Genomic DNA, 27977 nt, shown 5'->3' with positions numbered 1-27977 from the left:
ATTTAAATATTTTACCCCTGCTGGCACTGTTGGGACCCTGCTTCTTTTGATCTGTATTGGACCACAAAGAGTTAAATGAAGAATTCCAGGTATATGGTGTGGAGGTTTCCAGAACTGCAGCATGTCAGGAATCCAGAGGTGCTAGGACAATGGATGTCTCAATGGAGATATGTATATTTGCTGAGCCACCACACACACTCGATTAGCCATTTGCTTTTCTTTCCTTTACATCAGTAATATATTATTAATATACATAGTGTAGAAGAAAAGCATTAAAGACGGATGCATAGCTTTTACTGTAGTATCACTAGTTTTCTCATCCATCCATTTGCATCATACCACTGTTCAGGAGCTGTTGTCTTTCTATGAAGTTTCCCAGTGATATGGGGAAAAACAATAGCAACAGAAGAATAAACCATAGCCAAAACAGTGGCAAAACTAATGCAGTAGTTGTAACAACTTGCCCCTCTAACTCAAGTTTGAAGGATAATGCTGCATCAAATAACATGAAGGATCTGAATTTGGATAATGCATCGTCGCCAAGTGCTAATACTAAGCTCAGAGATTAGTGTGAAATGTTCTGTGGTTGAGCCAGAGAGCTATGCAGTCAACAAAAAGTCTGTAAGTAATATGCCACCACCAACTTTAGCCAAAAGAGTTAAAATCTACCAATAGTTCAATACCAAAATTAGGAGGAATCTGAGCACAAGATAAGGATAGAGACCTCTGGTATTAATGCAGTTTATAAATGGTCAGTGCAAGGTGATCAGAGACTAAATACAGCTCTTAGTTGCAATGGGACACAATTTTTCAACCATCACTGAAATCACAGAAGGCAGAAGGCGTAGTAAGGATATAATAAATAGTCAGCACAGAGAGAGATGAAGCAATAGATCAATAAATAAATAACACCAGAAACTCCCAAAACTCAGGCCAATGAAGAGAACAAAAATCCCAAAGCAAACTGAGTTTTTCATTAGGCATTCTTTATTGAATGCCTAATGAAATCCCCTGCTGAAAAAAGAACCCACTGAAAGTCTCTTCACACACCTAAACCAAGTTTACAAACATAAATATCGATAAGATCTTTAAAATGAACAACAAAACTTTTTACTGATAACCATAATTGAGCTTTTTATTTTCAACACCTATATTTTCCTGTCTTCTCCCAGTAAAAAATAAGCTTCATCTCCTAGTTCGTGGCATAAAGTACTGAGAGTACAGGAGAACTAATTATTCGATAGATGATCATTACACTGTTGTAAATATTGCACAGTAGATAACTGAATACACAGATTTACAGCAAGGATGTTTCATCTCTTTATTCCATAAACACTGATAGACTATAGCTGCATTTCTGGTGGCACCTGACAGATTTCTGAGCTATCTGGGCTATGTGACTTATTAGCTTACTTGTGCAAATGACACCAGATGCCACTCTTTACTGAGGTATGTCATTTTGCTTTAACTATAGTAAGTTAGATAAAACTATTAGAATTCATTACCCTTATTGGTAACTGGAGGGTGCTGTTCCGTGTCATCATTTGTGTCCCATCCAGAGTGTAATGGATCTTGCAGTGAATCTTCATCATCTGTTTCATTTTCTTGTGAATCCTCATCTGTTGCAATGATGTTAAACCTCCTGTAAACTTTTCATTTGCTGACCCACCACCATCATCACTCAAATAATTCTCATCTTTATTCTTTCTTGCCTTTATAATAGGCTGTACTTTTTTAGAGATTTATTTAGCAAAGAAGAAAGAATGTGATACAGGTGCATTCTTTGTGGAAGAAAATCTATTGCTGTTTATGATTATTATTATTATTATTATTATCTTATTTATACCACTTATGTTTGAGCACCCCAAAATGTGCCAAAAACTCATAAAACAATTAGAGACATGCTCCCTTCCCTGAAGAACCCACAATGTAATTCTGACATGACACAATAAGTGAAAGTCATCTCACCCTCAGCCAGCTCTGGGTTTTCAGGTCATTATGACATCTGTTGACATCATGATTCTATTTAGCAGGCATGAGATTTCTGTATTTTTTCCCATCTATAACGGACCAAGGGGCCATTAAGGCAAAAAATATTGTGTGCTGCTAACAATGGGGGTCAAAATAAAAAGGAGCATAGAATCAGGGTTAAGTGAACACATAAACCTTGCAGAGTTTCTGGGAGTGAACAAGTGATGTGCCAAAGAGAGATTTCTAAATCTAGAGCACGGGAATAGCAGCGGGCATGTGCCTCATCAGGAAGAGTCTACTTAGGTGTTCTCATTGGGGAATGTCACTTCACTCTTTTCCAGTGTGGACTTGTGCCTTCCAGACACAGTCCTGCTCTAAGAGAGTAGACTTTGAAGGAAAATATATTATTCTCCCTTATGGAGCATTAAGAAGGCTGTTTAACAGCCACCAGACATCAATAGGCCATTATTTGAATTGTAAAGTGGCTTATTACTTAACTTATTAGATGTTCTTAATCAAACTCTAGTAGTTAAAAAGACATATGATTTACCCTTAGTTGCTGTGGTTGGATGCTGCTCCTTGTGATCTGTATTGGACCACCACCAAATGTCAGGGGACGGATTCCCCTCGTGTTGGGTGGAGGTTTCCTCATGTGCACCATGATGCGGGTTCACAGCTGTTAGGACAATGGTTCAATCATTTGTGATTTTTTTACTGGCTCAGCCACTACCCAAAATATATTCAGCTTCTGTTCTTTTCTTTTCTATACCCAATATATCTCTTTTACAAATATACAGATTGCAAGGAAACTGGAGCAGAGTCAAGTGGGACTCTGGTTTGTTGACAGGTTAGTTGATTTTCTAATCCACTTCTTCCACATCATCCTGGTATTGGAAGGTAGGTTCTTGCTACAGAATACCACAGTCTTCATGGCAAAGCAGCAGCAGTAACTGAACAGGCAGAAGCAACAACTTGCACTTTTAATTGAGGTTTGACTATAGCCAATGAACTTACAGGATTTTCTTACACTAATCCATATACCTGTAGGTGGGGCAATTAATTTAATTTTGTAATTGTAGCCTTTTTTTGCTATATTAGAGAATTAGGTAGTTAGCCAATTCAGGAACATAGAGAGGGAAAATGTAATTTGATCTCATTCCAGTGCTTAGTAAAATACTTTGTAAGTATGGCACATCCCACGTTTCCTGTTAAAGGTGCAGTTATTGAACCACAAAGAGATAATGCTAAAAAAATCTAGTAACAACACCAAAACCATACTACAAAGCTGAAATCTATAAACACCTTCACCTGAAAGTAGAATCATGCCAATAATAAAATGAATGTGTGTGCAGAATTGGCATCAATTCATGTGTAAAGACTAGTACAAGAAAAGAAAATAGTCTGTCCAGAAAAAGATATAATGACCTAAATTTTCAAAAGTTTCTAGTGAGTTTGGGTATCAATTTACAGGGGTCTGATTTGTATGGGCAAGTGCTCAGCACTTTCTAAAAATCAGGTTGCTTTAAGGTATCTAAAAATGGAGAAACCTCACATCACCAGTCACTTTTGAAATTTAAGGCCAAAATGCTCAATTTCAATAGCCCAGATTACTTACATGCCTGTGAAATCACCATAGAACACCAAAGAAGTCCACACAAATTGCATGGGTGAGAGTGAGAGCAGAGTTGGCCAAGCATGTGGAATGTACACTAAACATGGGAACAGAGAGATATGAAGCAAAAGGAAATTCCAGACCTTAAGGAAAGAAAAATCCCAAAGGAAACTGAGTTTGTGTTAGTTTACAATTTTTTTCCCTTCATGGGACAGAAGTTCACCATACTAAACTTCAAGAGGGTGACTACTCCCACTGAATTCCATGGGACTTAAGCACATATTAAAAGTTAAGCATGTGCATAAATGCTTTGCTGATTTGTGGCCTAAATTTGTGATATTATTTCATTATCCTTACTGCTACTTGGAGGGTGCTGTTCCTTGTCATCACTGTTGTCCCCTCCGAGGGAAATTACCGGTATTAAGGGATCCTGTGTTGAGTCTTCACCATCTGCACCATCATCATGTGAGCTGAGATCTGTTATAATGATGTTAAATGTACTATGAAGTTTCCATTTGCTGAGCCATCATCCACATCATTTTCAAATTTATTTTTTTTTCCTGTCTTTACTAATGTCAGCTCTTTCATCTTAAAGAAATGTAGCAAAGTGGACATGGTTTTCTTTCTCATGCACAAAACATCAATTTTTCAATCTGGCAAACTGCTCAGTAACATCAGACTTTCTCTTAGCAGCTACAATGTTCTGAATATAGATTATTACCCCCTACAATTGGCCAAACAGCCACAACAGCAGAAGGAAATGTGTTCTACAAGAAATGGGATTATGGGAGTAAAAACTAATCAAGAGCATTTAAATGCTCCTCTAAAATCAGGGATAATTGATGACATAAAACCAACACAACCAGTTGTTTCTGGAGCTATGAATGAATATTCCAAGATGTTAATAGAAGTTAAAGGGATGTAGTTAGTGTTGTTTTTAGCAAAGTCTAAATCTCTTGGATTACAGTGGAGATGATAGGACAAGAGAGTTTTGTCTTGAATAACAAAGGGTCACAGAAAAGTACAGTTTCAAGTACATTTAGTTTAGTATAAATGTTCTCTTCTTTCCAAATCATCTTCACGGTGAAAGTCTACATATAAAAACACATTAAATCCTTTACTGCAATGTACATTTTAAAAAAGACTATTTCTGTTTCTTTGTTCATGCAATGAACAAAACATTTATCCTGTCAGCTAGAAAGAAGCTAAAAAAATCATCACAGGCATGTCACAAACAATGAAAAGAAGAGAACTTCTGAAGTCCAAATAGCATTTTAATTTATATAGAATTCTTCCTTTTAAGATATGACTACTTCATAGCCAAGACCAAGTCTTCGAGGGTTATCTGGGTAATATCACAGGTGATAGCCAAGGGCAGGGTGTATATTTTCTCATTCAAAACACAATTTAAGAATAAAGAGAGAACTCATATGGCATCAGAAATACAAATTCATGGTGACTGGATATTTTTGCGAAGCTGGTATTTCTGTGCTGCTATTTATTCAGACTGTAGACAAAGTACATGATTTAATATTTAAGATCTTTACCCCCTGTTGCCTGAGTAGGGAGCTGTTCCTTGTGGTCAGGATGGGACCACCACCACCACAAATCAGCAAATTGATTCCAATGAGGTTGAGTGGAGGTTTCCTCTTAAATGGGCTTCACAGTTGCTAGGACTATGGTTAAATCACTGGTGATCTTTTTTATGTGCTGAGCCACCTTTTCCTTGCAAAGTTAAAATCCATCAACACTTTCACACATAAATATGCTCATGCCAATAAGCTGAATATGAGTGCAGGTTAAAGACATGAAACTCTGGTATCAGTGTGTTTGCTAACTGATTAGTTGCAAGAAAAAACAATAGTCACAGTCCCAACAATATACACAGTGCTCAGCTATAGTGGCCCAGATAAATTACATGTCCTTGCAAACACCACAGAAGTCCATGTAGTCTGCATTGGGCTGACTAAAAGCACAGTTGAAACTGGCATCCAAACACCGGCACAAGAACAGATGAAGCAACAGAGACAAAAACAAAAAAACCCAACCAACCAACCAAGCAAACAAAAAACCATCCAGATAAGAGAAAGCGAATAAATGTCCCACAAGAAAACTGAGTGTTAATTTAGCTTCTTTCTCCATGGAGATCCTCATTAAGCTGATGTTACCAAAGACCAGGCCTATAGCAAGAGCCACGTTGCAAACAAACAAGCACCAGCAAAATCCTCTTCAGAAACAAACACTTTTTAGTAAAAGTTTTTGAACTTTTCCTCTAGCTGATGCCATGCATAAAATGTTGTCCTCCAATAGCAAGACATAAACTATCATTATTCCATGCAGATCTCATGAACATTTTAAAAAGGAAATACTTTTTCATACAGAGCATCATGTAAATTACTGGAAATCACTCCTCTCCCATTTGATCTATAATGCCAGTCAAGTATGCACATCTGTAGAAATCATATAATTCTACAGTAACTGTGCAGATTTCAGGACCTCTTCAGAATATTTGTACTTCTCTGGACAAAGTATTATTTTTATGAAATCCATATGTAGAATGCAGATGTTCCATCTTGTTCCCAATTCTGAACAACGATGGCTACTATTCATTCTACAAATAGTCATTTGTCCTGAATATGCAGCACTAGAAATTCTTTTCAGGTGGATTCCTTCCAAAGGACATCTTTCCAGAGTTGGATTCTACTGAAAACATTACCACTCTTTCTTCAATATAGCTATAAAGAATAGGACACATAGAGTAAAACAGATATATATTTCAGTTTCCTTACTAGTACTTGCAGGATACTCGTTCTTGACATCATTTACGTCCCATCCAGGAAGTACTGTTGGTTTTAAAGTCTCTTCAGTTGAATCTTCATCATCTGCACTACCGTCATGTGAGTTCACATCTGTTGTGATGATGTTAAATGTACTGTGAACTTTTCATTTGCCAAACTATTACCCATATCAGTTTCATTTGTATTTCTCCTGCCATTTACAATGGTCTCATTTTTAATGGTACATGTCTAATAAGAGGAGAAGAAAAGTTGGGGACCTTTCTTTTTATGCACAGAAATAGCTTCTGCACAGAAATAGCTTCTGAAAGTATAGGATTATGGTGACTTCAGTGTAGGATCAAGCCAATGGAGAATCCAGGCTTAGAGGAAGAATACCTTCATTTAAAAAATTAACTTAGGAAACCAAGGAAAATAATGGTCAAGTACATTTAATATATACATTCTCTATTTCAATGTGACAGTTCCAATTAAGAAATCTTAAGAAATCCCTTTCACATAATTTGTAGTTGTAAACATAATCATATTTGTTATTCTATTCCTGTGATGCTACCAACAAAATATATTCTTTCTCAGTAAGAAACAAGGGTATATGTTGCTACAGATATGCCACATATGTATTTAAAATAAGGTATGGTCTAAAGCCAAGATATTTATTATTATGCACATTTTAAATGTTTTTATCACTCCAGCAGCTAGCTATCTAGTATTCACATTTTCACTTGTGTTTTTCCAATAAACTTTGCCCTTTGCACATGCTATATAAAAGTGCACTAGATTAGGACTTCAAGACTCAACAGATTAGTTCTAGTGAATACATAGTGATGATAAAAGAATGAGTTATTCTTACTGGAAACAGAAACAGGAAAAATACATAAGAAGCCAACACAGTATCAGAAAGGCTGTTTGGCTGCCACTTCATATATACTACCATGCTGCCTTCTACTCAGCTTTATCAACAGACTTTAAGCAAAGCTGCTTAGGTGAAATTATATAATTTTTTTACCTTTACTGGCAGTTGTCAGGTGCTGTTCCTTGGAATTTACAGAATGCCACCATGGGGGAAAAAATGGTTTTGCCTGGGTGGTGGTTTCATGATGTGTGTAATGGTGGCGATCCACAGCTGTTAGGACGATAGTTATATCAATGTAGAGCACTTCACTGATGAGCCTTAACTTACATGATTCCCATTCGTTGTTCTCTACACCTGGTCTTTGTTTTTTACTCGTGTATATAGTGGAGAAAGAAGAGGTAAATAGAGATGACCCTCTGCTTTGTTCAGCTGTATCACTGGTTTTCTCATCCATCCACTCACATAATCCTGGTACCAGGAAATGTGAATTTTCTGGAATTTCTTCCAGTAATACAGAGCAAAGTAGTAAGAACAAAGGAAGTTACAGAAGCAGCAGTGGCAGACCAAATAGCAGCAACCTTTCTGTTATTTGATTGTTCCTCTAACTCATCTTTTGTTAATGACATTGAAACTGTACTGCTTTCAAAAACTAAATCGCTATAAGTCACAGTGGTATTTCACTTACTGTTTTGTAATTACAACTAACCAATTCTAACAAGCAGACAAAAGAGTGTTTATTCTGCCATGCAAAAAAATTCAAAATATAGCCCATATTTTTTTCTAGTTAGTTTGTCACCTAATGAAATGAAAACCTTCCAAGTATAGCAGAAACACTGCACCATCACTACTGGATGACAGAGATATGCTTATCAGGAAAAAGTCCAAAAATACTACCAATATATCAGCCTTACATATAGAAGCTAAAAATTTGTGCACACTTCCATCAAAAAACAAAGGGTTTAATCCTGCTCCCTTTGAAATCAATAGAAATCAATAAAAGTTCAGCCACTGAATTAAATGGGAAGAGGAATTGGCCAATAAACATGACAATATTGAAATGAATATGAGTACAAGATAAAGGTTGGAGCATCTGGCATCAATGCATGTTATAAAAGATTAGTGCAAGAAAACCCAGAGAATATACAGTATGTGCAAAGAGTGGGGTACACAAACCCATCAGCTCAAAGATAGATGAAGACACAAAGATTCCCACCACAAAACAGCAAGAAACCCCAAAGTTACACTTTTTAAAGCCAAATACCGCAGTCTTTATGCAAGCGAGATGCCCGTGACTTTGATAGGACTGCAAGATCTGGCCTTTAGTTCTTTTAGATAATTTTCTCCCTTTAAGTTACGTTGTCAAAGACCAGATTGCAAAATTGGACATACACATCTCCATACACATAACTATATGCCAGTAAAATCAAACTCAGTAATTTAAAAACAATTTTAAAAAAAATTTTGAACAGCATCTGACTTTAAACATTACAGATTTTTGTATGCATTCCATCCCACTCATAATATTAAGCAGTGGACTCATGGCATTCCCACCTCTGCTATGTAAACTTGACCTATATCACGTGACTGAGGCCAGAAAATAAAAACAGTCTCTTACAAACACACTTGTGTGCTGTAGCTCATGAAAGCTTATGCTCAAATAAATTTGTTAGTCTCTAAGGTGCCACAAGTACTCCTTTTCTTTTTGCGAATACAGACTAACACGGCTGCTACTCTGAAACTTGTGTGCTAGACACTGATTACAGCATTCACCTGCTATTCACTGATTACTGCATTCACCTCTAGCTCACAGCTAGAAATGAGTTAAACACAGTGTCAAGGACTTTCTCAGCAACACTCAGCAAAAGACATAGCTTCTGAAGCAGGGCATGTCACTGATTTCAATGGAGACACTCACGTTCCTCAGACATCATTTAATTACAGTTGAGATTTATACCACCAAGCTAATCACATTACTCAGAAAATATGGCACTAATAAAGATCAACTGTTAAAATAAATACCTCCTACATCTGTGGACACGTGGCAAATTTAACTCTCTTCTACAGAAATACTTTCTCAAAAAATGGTGACAGTGTTTTACACAAAAAATCATTTTATAGTTTCATCGTTAAAATGTTACAAATGGTGTATGACAGAGATGGACGAAACAAGTTCAGAAAAGCTATGGAACTCTGAACACAGGGCTTTTAAAATGCCAACCCAGGTAAAAAGCAGAGAAGTTTACTCCCTGCTTGCCAATATAAATAACCCTAAATGTCATTGTGTTGCCATTGATACTTCTGGACTAAGCACAGCACAAAGTCATCTCTCTAGGAATGACACCTCTGCACCAGAAGTACTTTGCAAGAGGCCTTTGACATCTTGCCAAGGGTGGGGACTTATAAAAATCAGTCAATTTTTGCCCAAGTAAGGTCTGAGAAAAAATAGACTAAGATCCTTAGGATTTGGTCCTATGCTTATTATAGAAAAATGTGGTGCTCAGTGCTATTTTTATGAGTCTAAAGCTGATTTGGTCCATAAGAGTTATATAAAATCAATTAACAAAGTGGATTATAATTCAATATCCTTACAGGTGCTTGTGAGATGTCCTTCCATCACCTCATTGTTGTCTCCTTCAGGAAGAGAGCCACAGTTTAGGTGACTTTGCCTAGAATCTTTACCACATGTAATATTCTCCTGTGAGTCCTCATCTGCTGTGATGAAGTTAAACCTGATATGAACTTTTGGATAATGAGCCAGACAATTCTTCATCTCTTCTTGTTTTTATAACAGATTTTACACTTTTACTGGAAGAAATTGTGATTTGCTGGAAATTATCCCTGAATAATGGTCAAGCATTCACAGTAACAGCAATTACTGCATTCTACTAGCAAAGAAAGTCAAAATAATGCCTCCTTGGATTTGATCCTTCTCTGAAATAAAGATGAATTTGTGACATGATTATGTTTTTTATGTCAAGAGATAGTCATGACAGCTGTCATATGTATAGGATTATGAAGATTTAATTGTAGGATCAAGAAGGAGGAGAGGGTAGCTTGGAAGGGACAAATCCATGACTAAAATATCTTCAATGACAGAGAATTAAAAAAAAACAAAAAACACCATGCAGACCAAGTACAAATTTTCCTCTCTTTTTGTCTGTATGATTCAGAAGGATAAATATAATAAATACCTTACTATAACTTGAAAAAAATGACTAAATCTGTTCACTTATTCAAGTCATCCACTAACAAAATATTTCTTCACTCAGCCAGAAACAAACTAATAAAGAAAATTGCTTATGGTATCGAGATACCACTATCATCTATGAGTTATCCCCCTTTGAGTATTCCCTTTAATGGTGAACTCCAAATTCACCATATTAATTCGGATGGGTGATAGCATAAAAGTATAGATAAAGTTTGGGTTGCTTGTACTGGGCTAAATCCTGAGAGACGCTGAGGACCTACATTAAGGAGTTACAAGCATTCAGCATCCTCTCAGGATCTGAACATAGAATACAGAATCATAGAATCATAAAAATGTAGGCTTGGAAGGGACCTCAAGAAGTCATCTAGACCAGTGCTTCTCAAGCTATTTGATGTGGGGGACCAGCAATTTTTTTTTCCAGTGTGCAAGCAGACCGGCAGCCGATGGCTCGTGGATGGGCACTGGTCCGTGGACCACCACTTTGAGTAGCCCTGATCTAGTCCATCCCCATGTGCTTGGGCAAGACTAAATACACCTCGCCCATCCCTGACAGGTGTTTGTCTAGGCTTTGTCTAGGTTTGTCTAAGTTTGTTCTTAAAAACCTCCAACAAGAGGGGATTCCATATAGAGTTAGTAATAAATAAAAAACACAAATAGGATGAGAAAAGCTGATTAATTGCCATTTGTCATCAAGGAGTTTGCCCTTTGGAGTTCCTCTTTTGCTCAGGTTTCTCAACAGGCAGTAGATGGAGCACATAAGATAAAATGATTATAATGGATTACCCTGGCCAGGAGTGGAGGTGTAGAGATGCTTTTCCTTGTGATCTGCAGAGTGCTGCCGTGAAGGAATAAATCCAGGCATCTGTTGGCCTTGAGTAGAGCTTCCATTATGAGAGTTCTCGTATGCTGCAATGTTGGATGAATCAATCATTGAACGTCTTATTTACTGACCCATCACTTCCAATACTTTTTTCACTTTTTGATCTTCTTATACAACATCTTTGTCTTTTCCCTTTCTACATAGTAGAGAAAGAGGATGACAGCCAGAAGCACCTTCTGTTTTGTTCATTTTTTTTCTCATCAATTCAGTCACATCATCCTGAGATCAGGAGGAGTGAGATTGATGGAGCACATCCCAGCACTAATGGGCAAAGCAGCTGCAACAACAGAAAAGGAAGTCGATGCAGCAAAAGGACTAGCAATAATGGCAGATCAAGTAGCAAGAATAGCATGCCATATCTATGAGAGCAGGATGAAGACATGAGCTAGGGTACAATAGACTACCAGTGCAAGGAAAACAAAAGTCCCTGCCAAAGAATATATACCATGCTGAACTAGAGTATAGGCAATGGGCATAAAGCCATCTGCTAGAACTGAGGTTTAGCCAGAGAAAATATCACCACAAACACCAATAAATTCAAGAAAACAACAATATCTGAAATACCCTACTGTATTTAAAATATATTTTCCATCTTCTAATCCTAAACATTTGTGTTGCCAGAGATCTGTACACAGAGTGAGAGTTTATAGTTTCCACAAAACCCTACCTCAGCAAAAGCCACATTGTTAATGTATTAACATAACAATAAAGAAAAATCATGTTTGCCTTACCAGATATATTACTGAGTTTTTGCTCCAAGAGTATATTGCTCCTCTCAGAGCCAGAAAATCTAATATGGTATCATAGTCTTTTCATGGATATTGAGTCAAAATGTGATTGATTTCAGATCTGACCTCCAGTAAAGTCTGGGGAAGTTTGGAACACAGCTTCTGGGTAAGCTGATGATACAGATAAAAGTCAGCCATGAAGCTCAGATTTAAAACCCACTCTGAAATCAAATTTCACCAAACAGAGGTCTTCAGATTTGAGGGTTTGGATGGTTCCCACCTCTCTTAACTACATTAGTCATGAAATCAAGTGGTCATAACCTCAGAGATAAAGGAAATGCCTGCTGTGTCTGTAGAAATCTAGTGAACCCTGTCTCCCACTTCAGGTCACACTAAGGAACCACAATGAGGATTTATGAGAAATATTTTTCAGAGTTTCTTTAAAATGTTGTTAATGGTGCACCAGTAACGCTAGATGCCACAAGTTCAGAAAAGTTTTGGAACTCTGAATACAGGGTTTTTCCAAAATGAAAACTCCACAGTAGAGCAGAGAAATCTCTTCCCTGTTCCCTATTCCGAGCAACCATATATGTCATCATGCTGCTTAATCCATTTCTGGAATCAATGGCAAACATAATCACTTGATCCAGAATGACAAACCATTAGTTGAAAGGCTGACCAGCTGACATACGTCATCCTTCCAAGGATAGTGCCCTAATTCCAGTGTGGCTCTTTACTGAGCTATATCTATAGACTTAAAATAAAACTCATTATACAGAAGGATTATCCATTATTATCGTTACTACTATGAGGCGGTTGCTTTTCCTTATCATCATAGTTATCCCCTGCAGGAAAAAATCCAGGTTTTAATAAATCTTGCACCGAGTCTTCACCAGCCGCACCATCTTTGTGTGAGTCTATATCTGTCATAGTGAAGTTAAATACACTAAGAACTTTTTATTTATTGAGCCACCAAAGGTATAATTCTTATCTATTGTTTTTACAGTAAGCCTAACCGTCCTGCTGGGACTTAGTTAATTTAGGTGTGAGAAAGTGGGACTAACAGAATATGGAGGGAGAAAAATGATGAAGAATGTATTCAGTGGGATGTTACATGTGCTCAACACCTCTCATGATCTCACCTATTGGAAACAGAATTTGGAAATAAATGGACAATTCAGATAACATGAGAAAAGGTGATGAGCTGCCAGATCCTATCAATGGAGAGTTTATTCTTATGTGCTGCTGTTTATCAGTGTTAGCAAGTTACTCTGTATGAAGGACATTAGCTATAATTGTTGTAAGGTTTTACCCTTGCTGGCAGAGGTGGGACGCTCTTCCTTGTGATCTGTAGAGTGCCATGTCCAAGGAATAAATCCAAGAATCCAATGATCTTGAGCTGAGTTTTCACGATTTGCCCCATTGTGTGAATCTTCATCTGCTATGATGATAAGTTAATGAATTATTTGCTATGAGACTACCCCGTTATTATTTTCAACTTTTCCTCCTTTGACACTCAGAGCTTCTCTACGAGGGAGACTCGGGAAAATTAAGACAAATTAATCAAAGGTGTGAATTTAAGGTGAATTAAGTACATTGCATTAAACTGCTGTGCAGACACTCATTCAGAATTAAAGTGCATTAATTGGGTTTAGTTTAATTCTCTTTAAATAAATTAAACTAAACCAAATTAAGGCCACATTAATTCTGAATGAGTATCCACACAGGGGTTTAATGCAATTTAACTAATCCACTTTCAATTCACTCCTTTAGTTAACTTGGATTAACCTTCCTGATTGTCCCCTATGGTTAAACCCACAGTCTTTGTCCTTCTTTGGTGAATATTGTGAAGAAAGAGGAGGATAGTAGAGAAGACCATTGGGTTTGTTTACCATTACCACTGTTCTTTTATCATTCATCGATACACATCGTCTTGGGATCAGAAGATGTAAATTTGATGGAGAGCATCCCAATGATAATAAGCAAAGCAGCAGCAGTAACAGAAGAGGAAGTAGATTCAGCAATAGATCAAGCAGCAGCATAAACTTGTCATTTCCATCACATTGTAAAGAGTCACTTGGGAGTGCAGGAGGGTAATTGTTTATTCTACATATGACAAGGGGCAAATTAGTGAAGTGCATATATAGTTATTGTGGAGTTCCCTATCCATGTGTCTTTAAGCTTTCTAGCCATGTGCGTCTTTCTTATGCACTTGCAATGGAACATGTGCTACCCAGACGACAAATTCCTCAATCCCTATCTCAAAGATGTGTGCTCGAAATAAATGTCTCTGTGTGAGCTTCTAAAGGGAAAATACAATGAGCACTGTGACTGACTTGCTTATGGTTCCAAATCATAGTTAAGGAATGACACTGAATCTGCAGAGATTGCATGATCTGGTTGCAATGTAATGAGATGTGACCATTAGTTTTCTCACTTGTGACATTCTCTCTCTACATCACATAATTATCTGGGAAAAGATTGTTCAGAACAATTTGGAATTGGAGTCAACTTCTTTATCTAGTTTATGATGCAGCAAAATAAAATATTTCATCTGATGTAAAAAAGACAGAACCCTGCTCTACATTAAAGGAACCATTGTTGTTACTCCTTGTTTTAATTCTCCATTTGTTGTTTCTTCTTGTTCTTTCCCTCTTTTTGAACTGCAGACAAGTTCTAAAAAAAAGTGATAAGAAGCACCGCCACCACCATAGCTTTTCAACTGAAGTTTTGATTTTAATTGAATCAGTATTGGCCTATAATAATGTCAGTATTACACGAATGTTAAAAGGACATGAGCCTTTGGTGTTAATTTATTATATAAACAATAAGTGTAAGAAGAACAAAAGCCCCTGGCCAGAAGATGATTTAGAGGTTGACTAGGATATTGGCAATGGGCTTGCCAAAAGAGAGATGAAGCAGGGGAATTCCCACCAGAAACACCCAGCTGTTATGCAAACAAACTGCAAAGCAAAGTAAGATTTTAGGGTCAAATCCTGCATTCATTTCCTCAGGGAAAAATATATCAGCGGACTTGTTAATAACTGAGAAAGGAGAGCGGAATTTGGTCTCTAGTAATATTAGATGTTTGTCTCCTATCATGTCCTGATTAAGTCTTATGATGCCAAAGACAGAGAGAAAACCTTTCTGCACACCTCTAATCCAGCAAAATCAACTTTAATAATGCAATCAACATTAAAAAAAACCACACACATCTTATTTTATAAGTTATTGGCCTTCCTTTCATGTAATGCTATCCACACGGACACTGAGCAACCGATAGTCTCTTAAGTAAGAGATCACATTCATTTATATAGAAATGCTTATCTTTCCAGATGCTCTTCATTATCAGTGCTAAGGATTATCACCCAAATAGCCATGAGATACAGGCTTGAGTGGCAATGTTTAGCTACAGATCCCTACTTCCTCAAATGGCAGGGGTGTTGAGGTACGCAGTGTTTGATTCATCCCAGTATTGAGAGAGGGGAAAACCAGGGCATTCATATTTGGATCTGTTCTTGGAATCATGTGTCACCAATGTACAGGGGGTTGCGATCTGGAGTTTGTCCCAAAGCCCATTTCTACTAATTACTAACTCTATTCATAGGGCTTCTGGTTATCATGGTTTAATTATTTTCTTTTTGGGGCCCTTTTTAGAAAATTTTTGAGTTTCATGTAGATGTCCAAAAATTAGGATGTTTTGGGGCTCTTTCTTTGTATATACTGTAATGAGTAATCTCTTTGTAAGGTTTTCCGTAGTGCACTTTAATGTGGTACTGTTTCAAACAGCATTATGTTAAAGTACCTAGGGAACCTTTACTGAGCACCAGCAGGGTCTACATGGACCAATTAATGTGCAACTGTGACAGGGCAAGGCCAGATGGCTATAGAAAAGTAGTGGGAGATAGATATATTAGCTCCAGGCTAAACAAATCCCTGGTACCAGGATAAGTGAAATGGCAGCTGCTCCAGGTCAATTAAGACACCTGGGGCCAATTAAGAATTTTCCATAAGGCAGGGGGAAGGCTAGGTTGATTGGGACACCTGAAGCCAATCAGGGCTGGCTGAAACTAGTTAAAAGCCTCCCAGTTAGTCAGGTGGGGGTGCAGGTCAGGAGCTGTGGGAGGAAGTTGCGCTGTTGGAGAGGCTGAGTAGTACACACCATATCAGGCACAAGGAAGGAGGCCCTGAGGTAAAGGGTGAAGTGGAGCTTGAGGAAGTGAGGGCTGCTGTGGGGGAAGTAGCCCAGGGAATTGTACATTCATGTTTCTAAAAGGTCAGCTACCATAGCTGATACTATTAGGGTCCCTGGGCTGGAGCCCGGAGTAGAGGGTGAGCCCGGGCTCCCCTCCCATCTTTGCCCCCTGATTAATCACTGAGACTGGGAAACAACAGAGACTGTGCAAGAAAGGATAAATTCTCCTCATGTCCCTCGCTGGCTTATGATGAAAATGGCTCAGTAGATTGTGACCCTTGTCTCTAGAGAGAGAAGGGTTATGTGCAGGGTCACAGTGAGCCTCTGAGGCTAGCGAAATCCGCCAGGAAATGCGGAACCCACGGAGGCAAGGACAGAGCTGCACAACACATTCGTGCAGTTTAGAAATCAGACCCCTGTAGGACGCATTACAGCTCCGTGTAGATAAGCTCTGAGATTCAAGTAACCATTTCTGGTGTTTTTCCCATGTTCATTGGATAAACACTTATTGATTGATTGCGTTGGGCATGTTTTATCAGCATTTATCAGTGAAATCCTAAAATCATAAGCCCTAATTATTCATTAAATCTGGTGTCCATAACCTCAGACAATAAGAAAATATAAGAAAATATATAAAGATCTGTAGAGATCTAGTGAACACCCCATCTCCCATTTCAAGTTCGGATGAGGAACACATAATTTCATAGAGGAGATAATTACTTGATATATTTCTCTTAAATGACGTAAATGGTGCACTATAGTAGGTGACCCAGCAAATTCAGAAAAATTACAGAACTCTGAATATAATGCTTTTTAAAATCTGAAAACCAGGTATAGAGCAGGGATGTTCATTCCCTGTTCCCATTCCTGAGCAATCATAGGGGTCAATATGTTGCTAATGCCCTTCCTGAAATTAGTGCCACACAAATTCATCACCAGAAATGCCATCATCCATCACATGTCATCTTTCCAAATATGGTTAATTTTGTGAATGGCATCCCAATGCTACTCTTCACTAAGTTATATCTATAGGGCTTAAATGAAGTATAGGAGATAAATGGACAATTAATCACTATCCTCACTAATAATCATCATCCTCATTGTTGTCCCATTCAGGAAAGAACCTAGGTTTTAGTGGCTCTTGTACTGAGTGTTCAGCATCATCATCATTGTCATATGAGTCTCATCTGTTGTAATATGCTAATTTCCTTTTAACTTTTCCTCTGAGTTAGTACCAACACAAAGCATAATTCTCACCTTTACTCTGTAATTTAACAACAGACCTCAATGATTTATTTAGCTTAGCAATCAGTTGATATTTAGGAGTTTCTTTTATATACAAGAGAGCCTACCATCATATCAGCACTTGATAAGCTGCTTTTATTCAGTGACATGATTTTGTGGGAAATACTGTGAACAAAGAAGAAGGAAGAAGCTACAGGAGCACAAAATGGTCTACTTAAAGTGGAAGCAAAAAATCAGTAGCAGCAATCAATGGATTCTCTAACTTGGAAATCAGTGAAGGCACTGAATCTGCAGAGCCTGGCTATCCTGATACCCTGGCTGCACAGGGAGAGTATGACTTCCCTAAAGGATCCAGCAAAAGGCATAGTTGGGCTTGGAGAGAGAAAATGATGGGAGAATGTCTTCAGTAAAGTGCTGTGGATGCTTTGTTCCTTTCAGAGTCTGTCAATGGGAAATAAAACCTGGGAATAGATGGTAAACTCAGTGAGCAGGAGAAAAGCTGGTTGTCTGCCAAGTTCCTTTCCACCGGTTACTTAACAGATCTTACAGGAAGTACATTAGATAAAATTATTATAATATATTACCCTTTATATCAGTGCTGGGATGCTCTTCTTTGTGATCTGTCGAGGGCCACTGCAAAGGAATAAATCCAGGAATTTGTTGACCTTGAGTAGAGTTTTCAAGATGTGCCCCACGTAGGGAGTCCTCATCTGCTGTGATGATGGCTGGATGAATTATCAACATTTTATTTAATGAGCCACTATTCACAATATGTTCACCTCTTTGTTCCTCTTACACCAGATCATTTTCTTTCTCTTGTGCAAAGGGCAAAGAAAGGGGACAGTAGACAGAGCCCTCTGCTCTATTCAACACTATCACTGTTTTTTCCCTCATCCATTCATTCACGACATCCTGAGGTCAGGGTTGTGAAACTGATGGAGGACATCCCAGTGATAATGTGCAATGCAGCTGCAGCAATAGACGAGGAAATAGCAGCAATAATGGCAGCAGCAACTTGCCATTTCAGATGCATTGTAAAGATCCACTTGGAAAAGCTAGAGTGTAACTTGTTACCCATATATAACTGTATGGGTTTGAGCCTTCAGATTAGCTAAACTGATGCAGTATTGTTGGCTAGCCCTGTGATGTTCTCTGTCTCTTTTTCTCGTGTATCTATACAGCTACTGTGATATCTAGGCTACGATTTTCCCATCCTACCTAAGAACTATATTTTGGTTCTCTCTGGGGCTAAACTCCTAATAGGAGTAAAGCTGATCCCATTTTGTTTACCCTAAGTCGTGTAATTTACTTACCAATCAGTGAGATCCTACCCTGGGACCCTAAATCGTGGTTATGGAATAAGCCTCAGTGTCTGCGTGATCTGAAAACTACATAATGGGAGCCAATCCTTAGATTTCTCTTCTGGAACTGTCATTTTTCCCAGGTCACATAATTATCTGGGAGAAGATTGTTCAGGGAGATAGATAGCATAAATGTAACAATTTATTTTGAAATTGGTTTTGCTAGTTTGTAATGCAGTAAAATGAAATCCCTGCTGGTATAATTCACACAATGCCTTGCTCTGAGTTAAAAAAGATGCTGCTGAACAATGGATAATAGTTCCTGTCAGGAAAATCCACAAGTGGCATCCCCACAGCAGATTTACCTGAAGAATTACTGCATCACCATATATTACTAGGCAATCCTGCCAATATTTTCACAGTACAGCTGATCAAGAAATAGCAACATCTTTTCACACACATATGCACAAACTTGTTGAATTTTTTTTATCATTTTTTTCATTGAAACTTCACTCCACTCTAACTTTCACCCCAAAACTTTGTCATGCCAGTGAAGGAGGAGTGTGAGAACATGAGCAAGACATCAGCCTTGAGGAAACAATTAAGGAAAAGAAAACCAAACGTTCATCACGAAGCCCCTGTCCAAGATTATACACAGATTTTGCAACAGCACAAAACTGTTCATGCAAAGAAAGAGGAAACCAAGACGAAAAAAATCCCAGTAGAAACAACCAGACAACAAAATTGGAAAACAAGGCAAGATTTTATGCCATTTTGGAACTGTTTTTCTCCCTACTAGGCTCTAGCAAGACTAAGGTTTCCAGAAGCCACGCTGTAGAGAAAGTCTTGCTCCACCATCCAAACCTACAACTAGAAAATTAACTGTCATGTTTCTTATTTTGAATATTATTGATCTTTTATGTCTCCATCTGAGGATGTACATAAGGTGTTAACCTCTTTCACATTTTCTCAGGCAGAAGGTCACATTTGTTTACAAAAGAAGCCTCTCCATCTTCATAAAGCTTTTAATACCACTATAAGGAATCTTATTCTTCTAACTCTGCTATATTACCTGTGTGATTGGGGAAATATCTGCCACACCTATGATTATCAGGGCCTCCTTCATCCATTTATCTCTGTCCAGCAAAGCTCTTAAGCATATGCTTAAATTTAGGTACATGCTTACATTCCATTGGCATCAATGTGAAGCAAGAGATGGTAGAAAGAAATCATTCTATTATTTTCTTTCTCCACCAGTCCAATGTTTACCACAAAAAGCCATTAGAAATGTAGGCCTTCATGAACAATGCAAGAAGAAATGAAGAAAGAGAGATAAGGAAACAGAGATTAACAATGGACAAAGCATAAATTCACAAGTGGCCTTGTCAATAATATATCGGTAGTTGATAAAGAAATTGTAAGAAGAGTAACATGTGATAAGCTTGTAGCTGCAGCTTTGCTTACTAGCATACTTTGCAACTCTTGGACAACTCATGATCTGTACCAGGATCAATTATAAAAATTAGTGCATCAATCATAAAATATATGATACAATGTATTAAGAAATAGTATTCAGTGTAAGTATGTTGATAAGCTAATTCATATTTATGTATCTTGGGTTTGTGGTATACCCTGTACCCGCCCTCTACTCTCGAGCTTGATCAACTGAAGTGTAGTTTAACTGTATGCGAATAAAGAAACCTTAGTGATGAGTCCAGAGTTGAATTGATTTCTTCTATTCCATAAAACTGGATAAAGTGTTCTCCCAGAACTGGACACGGTGTTCTGGTTGAGCCAAGTGGAAAAAATCTTTGGAAATTTCAGCAAGAAACTCAGAGGGTTTGAACAGCACAGAGGGAATGAACAGCACAGGCCAATTATCGAATGATCCATCCCCTGTCATCCAGTCCCAACATCTGGCAGTCAGACATTTATGAACACCCAGAGCATGGGTTGTATCGCTGACCATCTTGGCTAATAGCCATTGATGGACCTATCCTCCATGAATTTATTTTTTTCTGAACCCACATATACTTCTGGCATTCACAGCATCTCCTGGCAATGAGTTCCAGAGGTGTAGGATGACCAGATCGCAAGAATAAAATATCGGGACACATGGGGAGGCATGAATGGTGGGTGGACTTCCCCCCTTCGGGGATGCTACCCCCATGGCCCTGCCCCTGCCTACTCAAGGTCCCGCCTCCCATGGCAGGAGCCCTGAGCTCCCCCACCTCCTCCATGGCTAGAACCCCAAACCACCCGCCCCCCAGCACCAGAGGAACCCCAGGCCAGCTGGCCTGAGCAGCTACAGCCCCATGTCAGAGGTGCACATCCCCAGCTCCAGCCCCCGGGGGGAGGGGGTGCAGGCTCCAGGTAGGCTTACCTTGGGTGGCTCCCCAGAAGTGGTGACATCTCCCTCTGGGTCCTAGGCGGAGGCAAGGTCAGACAGCTCCATGCGCTACTGTTGCCTCCGCCTGCAGGTACAGCCCCCGCAGTGCCCATTGGTCACAGTTCCTGGCCAATGGGAGTTGCAGGGCCTGTGCTCATGGTGGGGGCAGCATGCAGAGACTCCCAGGCCTTCCCTCTAACTAGGAGCCAGAGTGAGATGTTGCCGCTTCCGGGGAGCTGCGCAGAGCCAGGTAGGGAGCCTGCCACCCCTGCACCAACCGGATGCCTGGCAACCCTACAATATTGGGACAAATGGCGTCCCGATCGTACATTGGTCGGGATATAGGACAAAGAGTTAAATATTGGGACAGTCCCAATTTTATCAGGACATGCTGGTCACCCTATATAGGTTTGACCATGTGTTGTGTGAAATAGTACTTCCTTTTGTTGGTTTTAAACCTGCTGCCTTTAATTTCATTGGGTTCTTGTGTTATGTGAAGGGGTAAATAACACTTCCCTATTCACTTTCACCACACCTTTTTTGATTTTATCTGTCATATCCCCCCTGAGTCATCTCTTTTCCAAGCTCAACAGTCCCAGTCTTTTTAATCTCTCCTCAAACGGAAGCTGTTCCATACCTCTTATCATTTCTCTTCCCCTTCTCTGTGCCTTTTCCCATTCTAATATACCTTTTTTGAGAAGGGGCAACCAAAACTGCATGCAGTATTCAAGATGTGGGCATACCATTGCTTTATATAGTGGCATTATGGCATTTACTGTCTTATTATCTATCCTTTTCCTAATGATTCCTAGCTTTCTTAACACAAAAGAAAAACTCAAAACTTTAAAATGAAGAATTCCATCAAATATATTTAAAGACCCATTTAAAATAATTAAGTTGATTTTACTTAATGTTGCTGTCCCACTACTCATAAGGTCCTACCCCATGATGCACAGGTGCACTGGATGCTGGAGGAAGATATCACAGGAAGTTGCTTTTTACACACCTTAGCACAGTTATTCAGGAAGAGGGCAGGAAACAGTGCTAGAGTTCTACTGAATACTAGAGGAAAGGTCACCACCTAATGTCTCTTCAAGTATCCCAAAGCCCAAGAAGCCTGGTAAGCACAGTACCCCTGTGGTCATGCTGCAAATGACAACAAGCACTTGGAAATACAATCTATTCCTATATGCAGTGCACAAGCAGGATGGCATCTCCAACCTTAACTCTGTCACTGCCTCAAAGTACCTCCTTAGTGAGTTAAGTTAGGATTTTGATCTGTGCTGCCTACTTCACAGCCATGAGTGAGTTAAAACCACACATTGATTAATCAAGTATCAAAGCACACATATTCTGCATAAAGGGGCAGAAATTGCACTTCTAATTCTCATATATAGTGTCTTCAAGTGATGATGCACACAGGTACTTTAGCCCAAAACAAATTAAATTATGTTGCTTGGTATAGGGTGAATAGGTGTGATGAAATGGAACATGAGAGATATACACCAGAGTCCACGAATCACTTCTTAACTTTAAACGCAGGTTACAAGGCAATCCTTGTCTCCACTTGTCCCTTCTGATCACCAGTGACTGCCATCATACCGTAGATCTCATTTCTGATTTAACTACCCCAGAAAGCTGTGTTCTGAAATGTTGTTCCAATGCTGAAGATAAGTACCTGGCTACTTACCATAATATCCTGCCAGAATAAGAGAGTAGGTTAAATACAGTCTGCAGTTGGCAAAGTTATTACAATTCATTAGCCTTACTAGTACTTGTGGGATGCTGTCCTTTGCTAGGATGATCACTGTTTTTTCCAGGAACACCATCAGTTATCAGTGAAATCATAGTTGAATCTTCACCCCGCTTGTCATCGAAAGATATTGCAATATCATCTGTGTGATGAAGGTTGAATCAATTGTAACTTTTCATTTGCTGAGCCACCACTCCTGCTGTTCTCATTGTTAGTGCTTTCATACTATAGGAAGCCTAGGTCTTTCATTTGTTGGTCCAGTGGAAGGATAAAAGGACAGGAGACTGGGGTCTTTGTGTAGTTCGTCATTAAATATAATTGATTTTCTAATCTTGGTATCTAATCACTAACACTGATTGTTCATGGGAGTGTGAATTTGCAGCAGCCCAATGATAATAAGCATGGCAGCTAAGGTGGCAAAGACAACAACTTGCTCACCGAAGCCTGGATTTATGTTCTTGGAACCCACAAAAGTGCTTGAGGCCATTTGTAATGCTGCTATTATATTTACATATTATGAGCTTTGGTCCAGGCAAAGACTACAGTTGTAAGAAGAAAAGAAGAGAATTTCCTCTTGGAAAGACAATTCATGAAATTTGAGAAGAGTGTTGTTCTAACATTAATTCCCATTACCCTGCCATAGTATTTTGATGTCACTGGTAAGCCATGTGGAGAAGCAGGCCCAAAGTCCCACAAGTACAGTACCACCAGCAAATCAAATTTATCCTCTGCTAACACTTCCACTCAAAAAACAATTAACTAAACATTTTAATAGATGGGTAGGACAATGGCATGATCTCTTGGTATCCTCTACTTGTAAATGATTAGTGAACAGTTAAATAAAACCTTGTGTCCACAGCCCAGAGGAATGCTCTCTGCTACAAGGAAGGATGGATGATCTTGTGGTTAAGTTGCTGAAACAGGACTAAGGAAACCTAGACTCAATCCACACTTCCTGTGGGATCTTGGGCAAGTCACTTAGTTTCCCTGTATCTCAGTTCCTCTTCTCTAAAATGGAGATCATACAGCACTTCCCAATTTGTGAGGGCAAATTTATTAATATTTGTGAGACCCGCACGTACTCTGAGGATGTGGGCCATGTAAGTGCTTACAAATATGAAAGCTAATAGGTACTTAACCATCAACATAAAGAGATTAAACAGAAAATCTTCTACCACATGTGCCTTGAAGTCAAAAGAAAAAGAAAACCAAGAAAATGAAACAATTTAATTCTCTTCTATTCACCTACACAAATTTTGCCCTAGGTCACACCTATACAACTCCATGGTTAACCCAGACCCAATTTTGTCTTCTCTAGGGCTTCCCGGATATAGCTCAGGGCAGAATATGATTTTTGGTCTATACAGAAAGCCCTTCTCTATCTCCTGGAAAAAGAAAAACCATAAATGGAAGGCTGACAGCACCAACATTTTTACCTTTTTTGCATATTGTGATATGCTTATCAAATATAGTTTACAACATATGGTTTGCAAAGAAGGGATTCAACTGCATTTGTACTGTAAATCTCTTCTTATTCATGTATAATTTACTATGGACTCCACAAATATGATCATACTGGAGAATAGGTAAGATTATTCCAGCTTGATCTCTAGGTATTGAAATCCTATCTTTCTTGCACTTACTTTTCCAGATTCTTCTGGTAAACTACTTAATTATGTTCATCCCTTGCACCTGTGATATTTCTTTGTTATAGAAATAATGTTTTGCTAGATTTCATTGAGCCTGATCCTTCTGCCAGTGAAATCAACCATAATATTCCCATTGATTGCAGTAGGTGCAACCCCAGGCTCTTAGAAAGATCTATCATCACACCATACTGTGAAATTATTCCCGGAGGAAGAAAACCAGAACTTTTTTGGTGTGTGATTGCTTTACACTCTCATGTTATTATGAAATGTCTCTGGAAAGTGAAAAGTTTCTACGATCACAAAGACACACAACTTTTTTTCCATCCAATTCTTTCTCAAGAGCGCCAGGAATATGGGGCAGAGATTGTGCTCTCTCTTTTCCATGGCTATAGTGGTTATAAAGCCTTGCAGATTTTGATGCCCTAAGACACACTGTGTCCGCCAGTGATGCCTCTTAGCATTCTAAGAATGGAATCACAGTGCAATGTTTTCATCCAGTTATTTTAAGAGGACATGTTAAGCTACAATAGTATATAATCCATTATTCTTACTGGTACTTGTGGAATGATATTCCTTTCTGTCCGACACAGAAGAATAATCTGTTGAGAGTGCATCTGGGGTTGTATCTTCATAATATGGGGCACCAGGTGTATGAATTCTGATGCTGGTGGGGTTTGTTGTATCTCCGTCATATGTTGAACCACTACCCACATGATTATCATCTGTAACTGGAGTTGGTTCGGGGTGTTTCACACCATTAGTGTAACGTGAGCCATCCGCATTATCTATGACTGTTGGAAGGAGAAAGAGATCAGTTGAAATATCTGAGGCATCATGAATGTTGGAGTTGTGGGGCGAGGCTAAAGGGCTATGGCCACAGTTGTAGTCAGACCTGATATCAACCAATTTGTTTTCTGTCTGTCTGTTTTATCCTTCATTGATCTATCTATTGTAGTTCTAATTTGTGTATGCATCACCATAATGGGCCCAGCCTGGTAAATGGGCCAAAGTCTGGATTAACTTTCAGGGTGAAATCCTGGTACCACTGAAGTCAAGGATAAAACTCCCATTGACTCCAATGAGGCCAGGATTTCATCCTGAGAGCCCGGTTCCATCCCTAGTTCCTTGCCTGGCTAGCAGGCTTCGGCATGATGTGGAAGGTACATAATAACTATAGGACATAGAAGGCTTAAACAAAGCTCTCTCATCAAAGAAGCAACGTCAGTCCTCAATTTATCAAAAACAATCTAGTGTCAATATGGAAAATTTACTACGCTAGAACCACCTCAAGATAAATGCTGTCAGATATAGCCTAATTCTAGGTGGCAGATGGAGGTATGATTGCTTCACTTTCAGTATATTACCATCTCTGGAGTTGCTTCTCTTATGTTTTGCATGATATTGAACATTTGCATTACTTACATACAGAAGAGAAACCTGGTAGCTGAAAATGGAATCAATGTTAAATCATTCACTTATGCAATACATTACCTATTCGGCTTTGATTATCATGCCAAGAATCATTTAGTTTTATGATTGGTTCACATACCATATCCCTGGTTTCTGAAAAGAGAAGAAAATAATTAGTTAATTTGACAAAAGGTGGCGACAAAAATTCACTCTTTTCTGCCCTATTTATTAGATTCAGAGTGTTATCAACAACTTCTTAGAAAATTTATTGGGGTCTCATCTGAAAGTGGCTTTGAGAAAACTAAGAATTTTATAAACATTTTTAAAGGGACAAAATTGGTGTATTTTAATCAAATTTCACAAAATTACTCTCAGTGTTCTCAATTTGAGTCAGATCCTCAACCCAGGACAAGTCCCCATTTTGCCACTCCAGCTGCCCCCAAAGGGAGGGACTGTATGATTCCTCTGTACTGAGGGCATTTTGGGGTAGAGCACTTAGGCAACATTACGGAATACAAAGCTAATCCTTGGCTGGCAGAACAGTCCTTTAGGGACCATTCCAATCAATATAAATTAGAACTCCTCTATGGTCCGGTTTGACTCCCTCCGACAGCTCCAGTATCAGAGCTGGTAGCTCAGAGTCCTTTGCCTCTCTCTTAATCCCAACCCAGGATTAAGCCCCTTGAGTTCCAGAGAATGAAGTTTCAGATATTCTATGTCAAAGCAAATTGTAATTTCAAAATGTCACCTCTATTTAAATCACCATTGAATTTGGCCTAAGGATTTTTGTGGGGTTGCCTCTATCTATACCAGCTCTGAATATGACCAATTAATTTAACAAAATCTAGGCAACTCAATCAAGCCAGTCTCTTATTCTTCACACATTTCCTGTGCAGCACAAACATTGAGCAAAATTATCCACGACTCCCTGACAATTTGACTCTGAAAATTTTAATTTTGCAGGGGTCCTTTTTGGCCCTCATGTGGCACAGAAAAATAAACAAAATCAGAAACATTTAAAATTATTATTAAGAACTGTAACTCCATATAATGGAAGAATTCCAAAAAAGAAGTGGCCTGCCTTTGAACCAACAATGCTAATGTAGCTAAGCAACACCTGAATTTATGCTTGCCAGAGGCCTCATGCAAGCAGAGAAAGCAAGCTAAGAGTCTTCAGGGTCCCTGATCTTTCAGCGCTTGTAAACTTCACTATTATTAGCTCTAAAAACATGCGAGTAAAAGAACGTGAGGAGTGGAAATCATCACATTCAACAATTCTGTGTTCTTTGGATCCATACTTGTGGCACTTCCCTACTAAAATGACAATTCTTGAGGTTAGAATCATGAGTTAAATATGAACTCAGACATTTTTTTAGTTCAAAATACAATGGGCCAAAGTCACTGATAGCATCAGCAGGTGCAGCTCCAGTGACTGGCAAAATGTGTTCTATCTTCAAATGCGAAAACAAGACCACAATGCACATACAATTTAATATGGAAGCTCTGGTTCGAGTAATCTAAAGGAGAGAGAGCATATGTTATTGTTAAATATGTTAATTCTCACTTACACAGTACAGCAAATACCTACCTGATGCGTTATAACAATATGTATCATACCGGTCTGTTATATTTGAAGTGAGTACATAAATTCCAGTGTTATTTGCTGCACAAAGATAATATGGCTTGATTCGTGGGATTACAATTCTGTCTTCTATGTAACCATACCTGTGAAGAATAGAGAGTGAACAACACTGTCAGGAATGAAGGCGTGCAGCTGAGCGTGCAAGCTCCATCTCCAGGCTGACTAATGACCACAACTCAAGCAGAACTGGCTGATTGATCATCCTGCCTGACTAGCTGAGGGGAACCAGCGGGCATGTTCTTAAACCCAGCTGCACCAGAAGGTCGCTGGCTGCTCAACAGCTTGTGCCCACAGCTGCAATCACTCCTGTGCCAGACTTGTTCCTCCTTGCTCTGGCCCTGCTCCC

The 27977-nt window shown here is 38.8% G+C and overlaps 1 protein-coding gene across 12 annotated transcripts in view; it reads right to left on the bottom strand.

Annotated features, from left to right (window-relative positions):
• The window catches only part of CD44 (CD44 molecule (Indian blood group)), a 102524-nt gene that overhangs the window by 30089 nt on the left and 44458 nt on the right, over nt 1-27977 (bottom strand). For 9 of the 12 annotated variants that reach the window (XM_043515877.1, XM_043515878.1, XM_043515880.1 and 6 more), the window contains 7 exons: nt 27578-27714; nt 26071-26142; nt 25131-25370; nt 22947-23072; nt 3941-4060; nt 2522-2647; nt 1506-1619 (listed from right to left, as the gene is read on the bottom strand). In XM_043515877.1, coding sequence (XP_043371812.1) covers nt 1506-1619; nt 2522-2647; nt 3941-4060; nt 22947-23072; nt 25131-25370; nt 26071-26142; nt 27578-27714 — 935 coding nt within the window. The remainder of the gene's footprint in view (nt 1-1505; nt 1620-2521; nt 2648-3940; nt 4061-22946; nt 23073-25130; nt 25371-26070; nt 26143-27577; nt 27715-27977) is intronic. The other 3 variants (XM_043515884.1, XM_043515885.1, XM_043515889.1) reach the window with 2 other exon arrangements.

The sequence above is a fragment of the Dermochelys coriacea genome, chromosome 6, assembly GCF_009764565.3.
Source record: "Dermochelys coriacea isolate rDerCor1 chromosome 6, rDerCor1.pri.v4, whole genome shotgun sequence".
Lineage (NCBI taxonomy): Eukaryota > Metazoa > Chordata > Testudines > Dermochelyidae > Dermochelys > Dermochelys coriacea.
The sequence above is the reverse complement of the archived record's forward strand: the minus strand, read 5'-3'. Positions and strand labels throughout refer to the sequence as shown.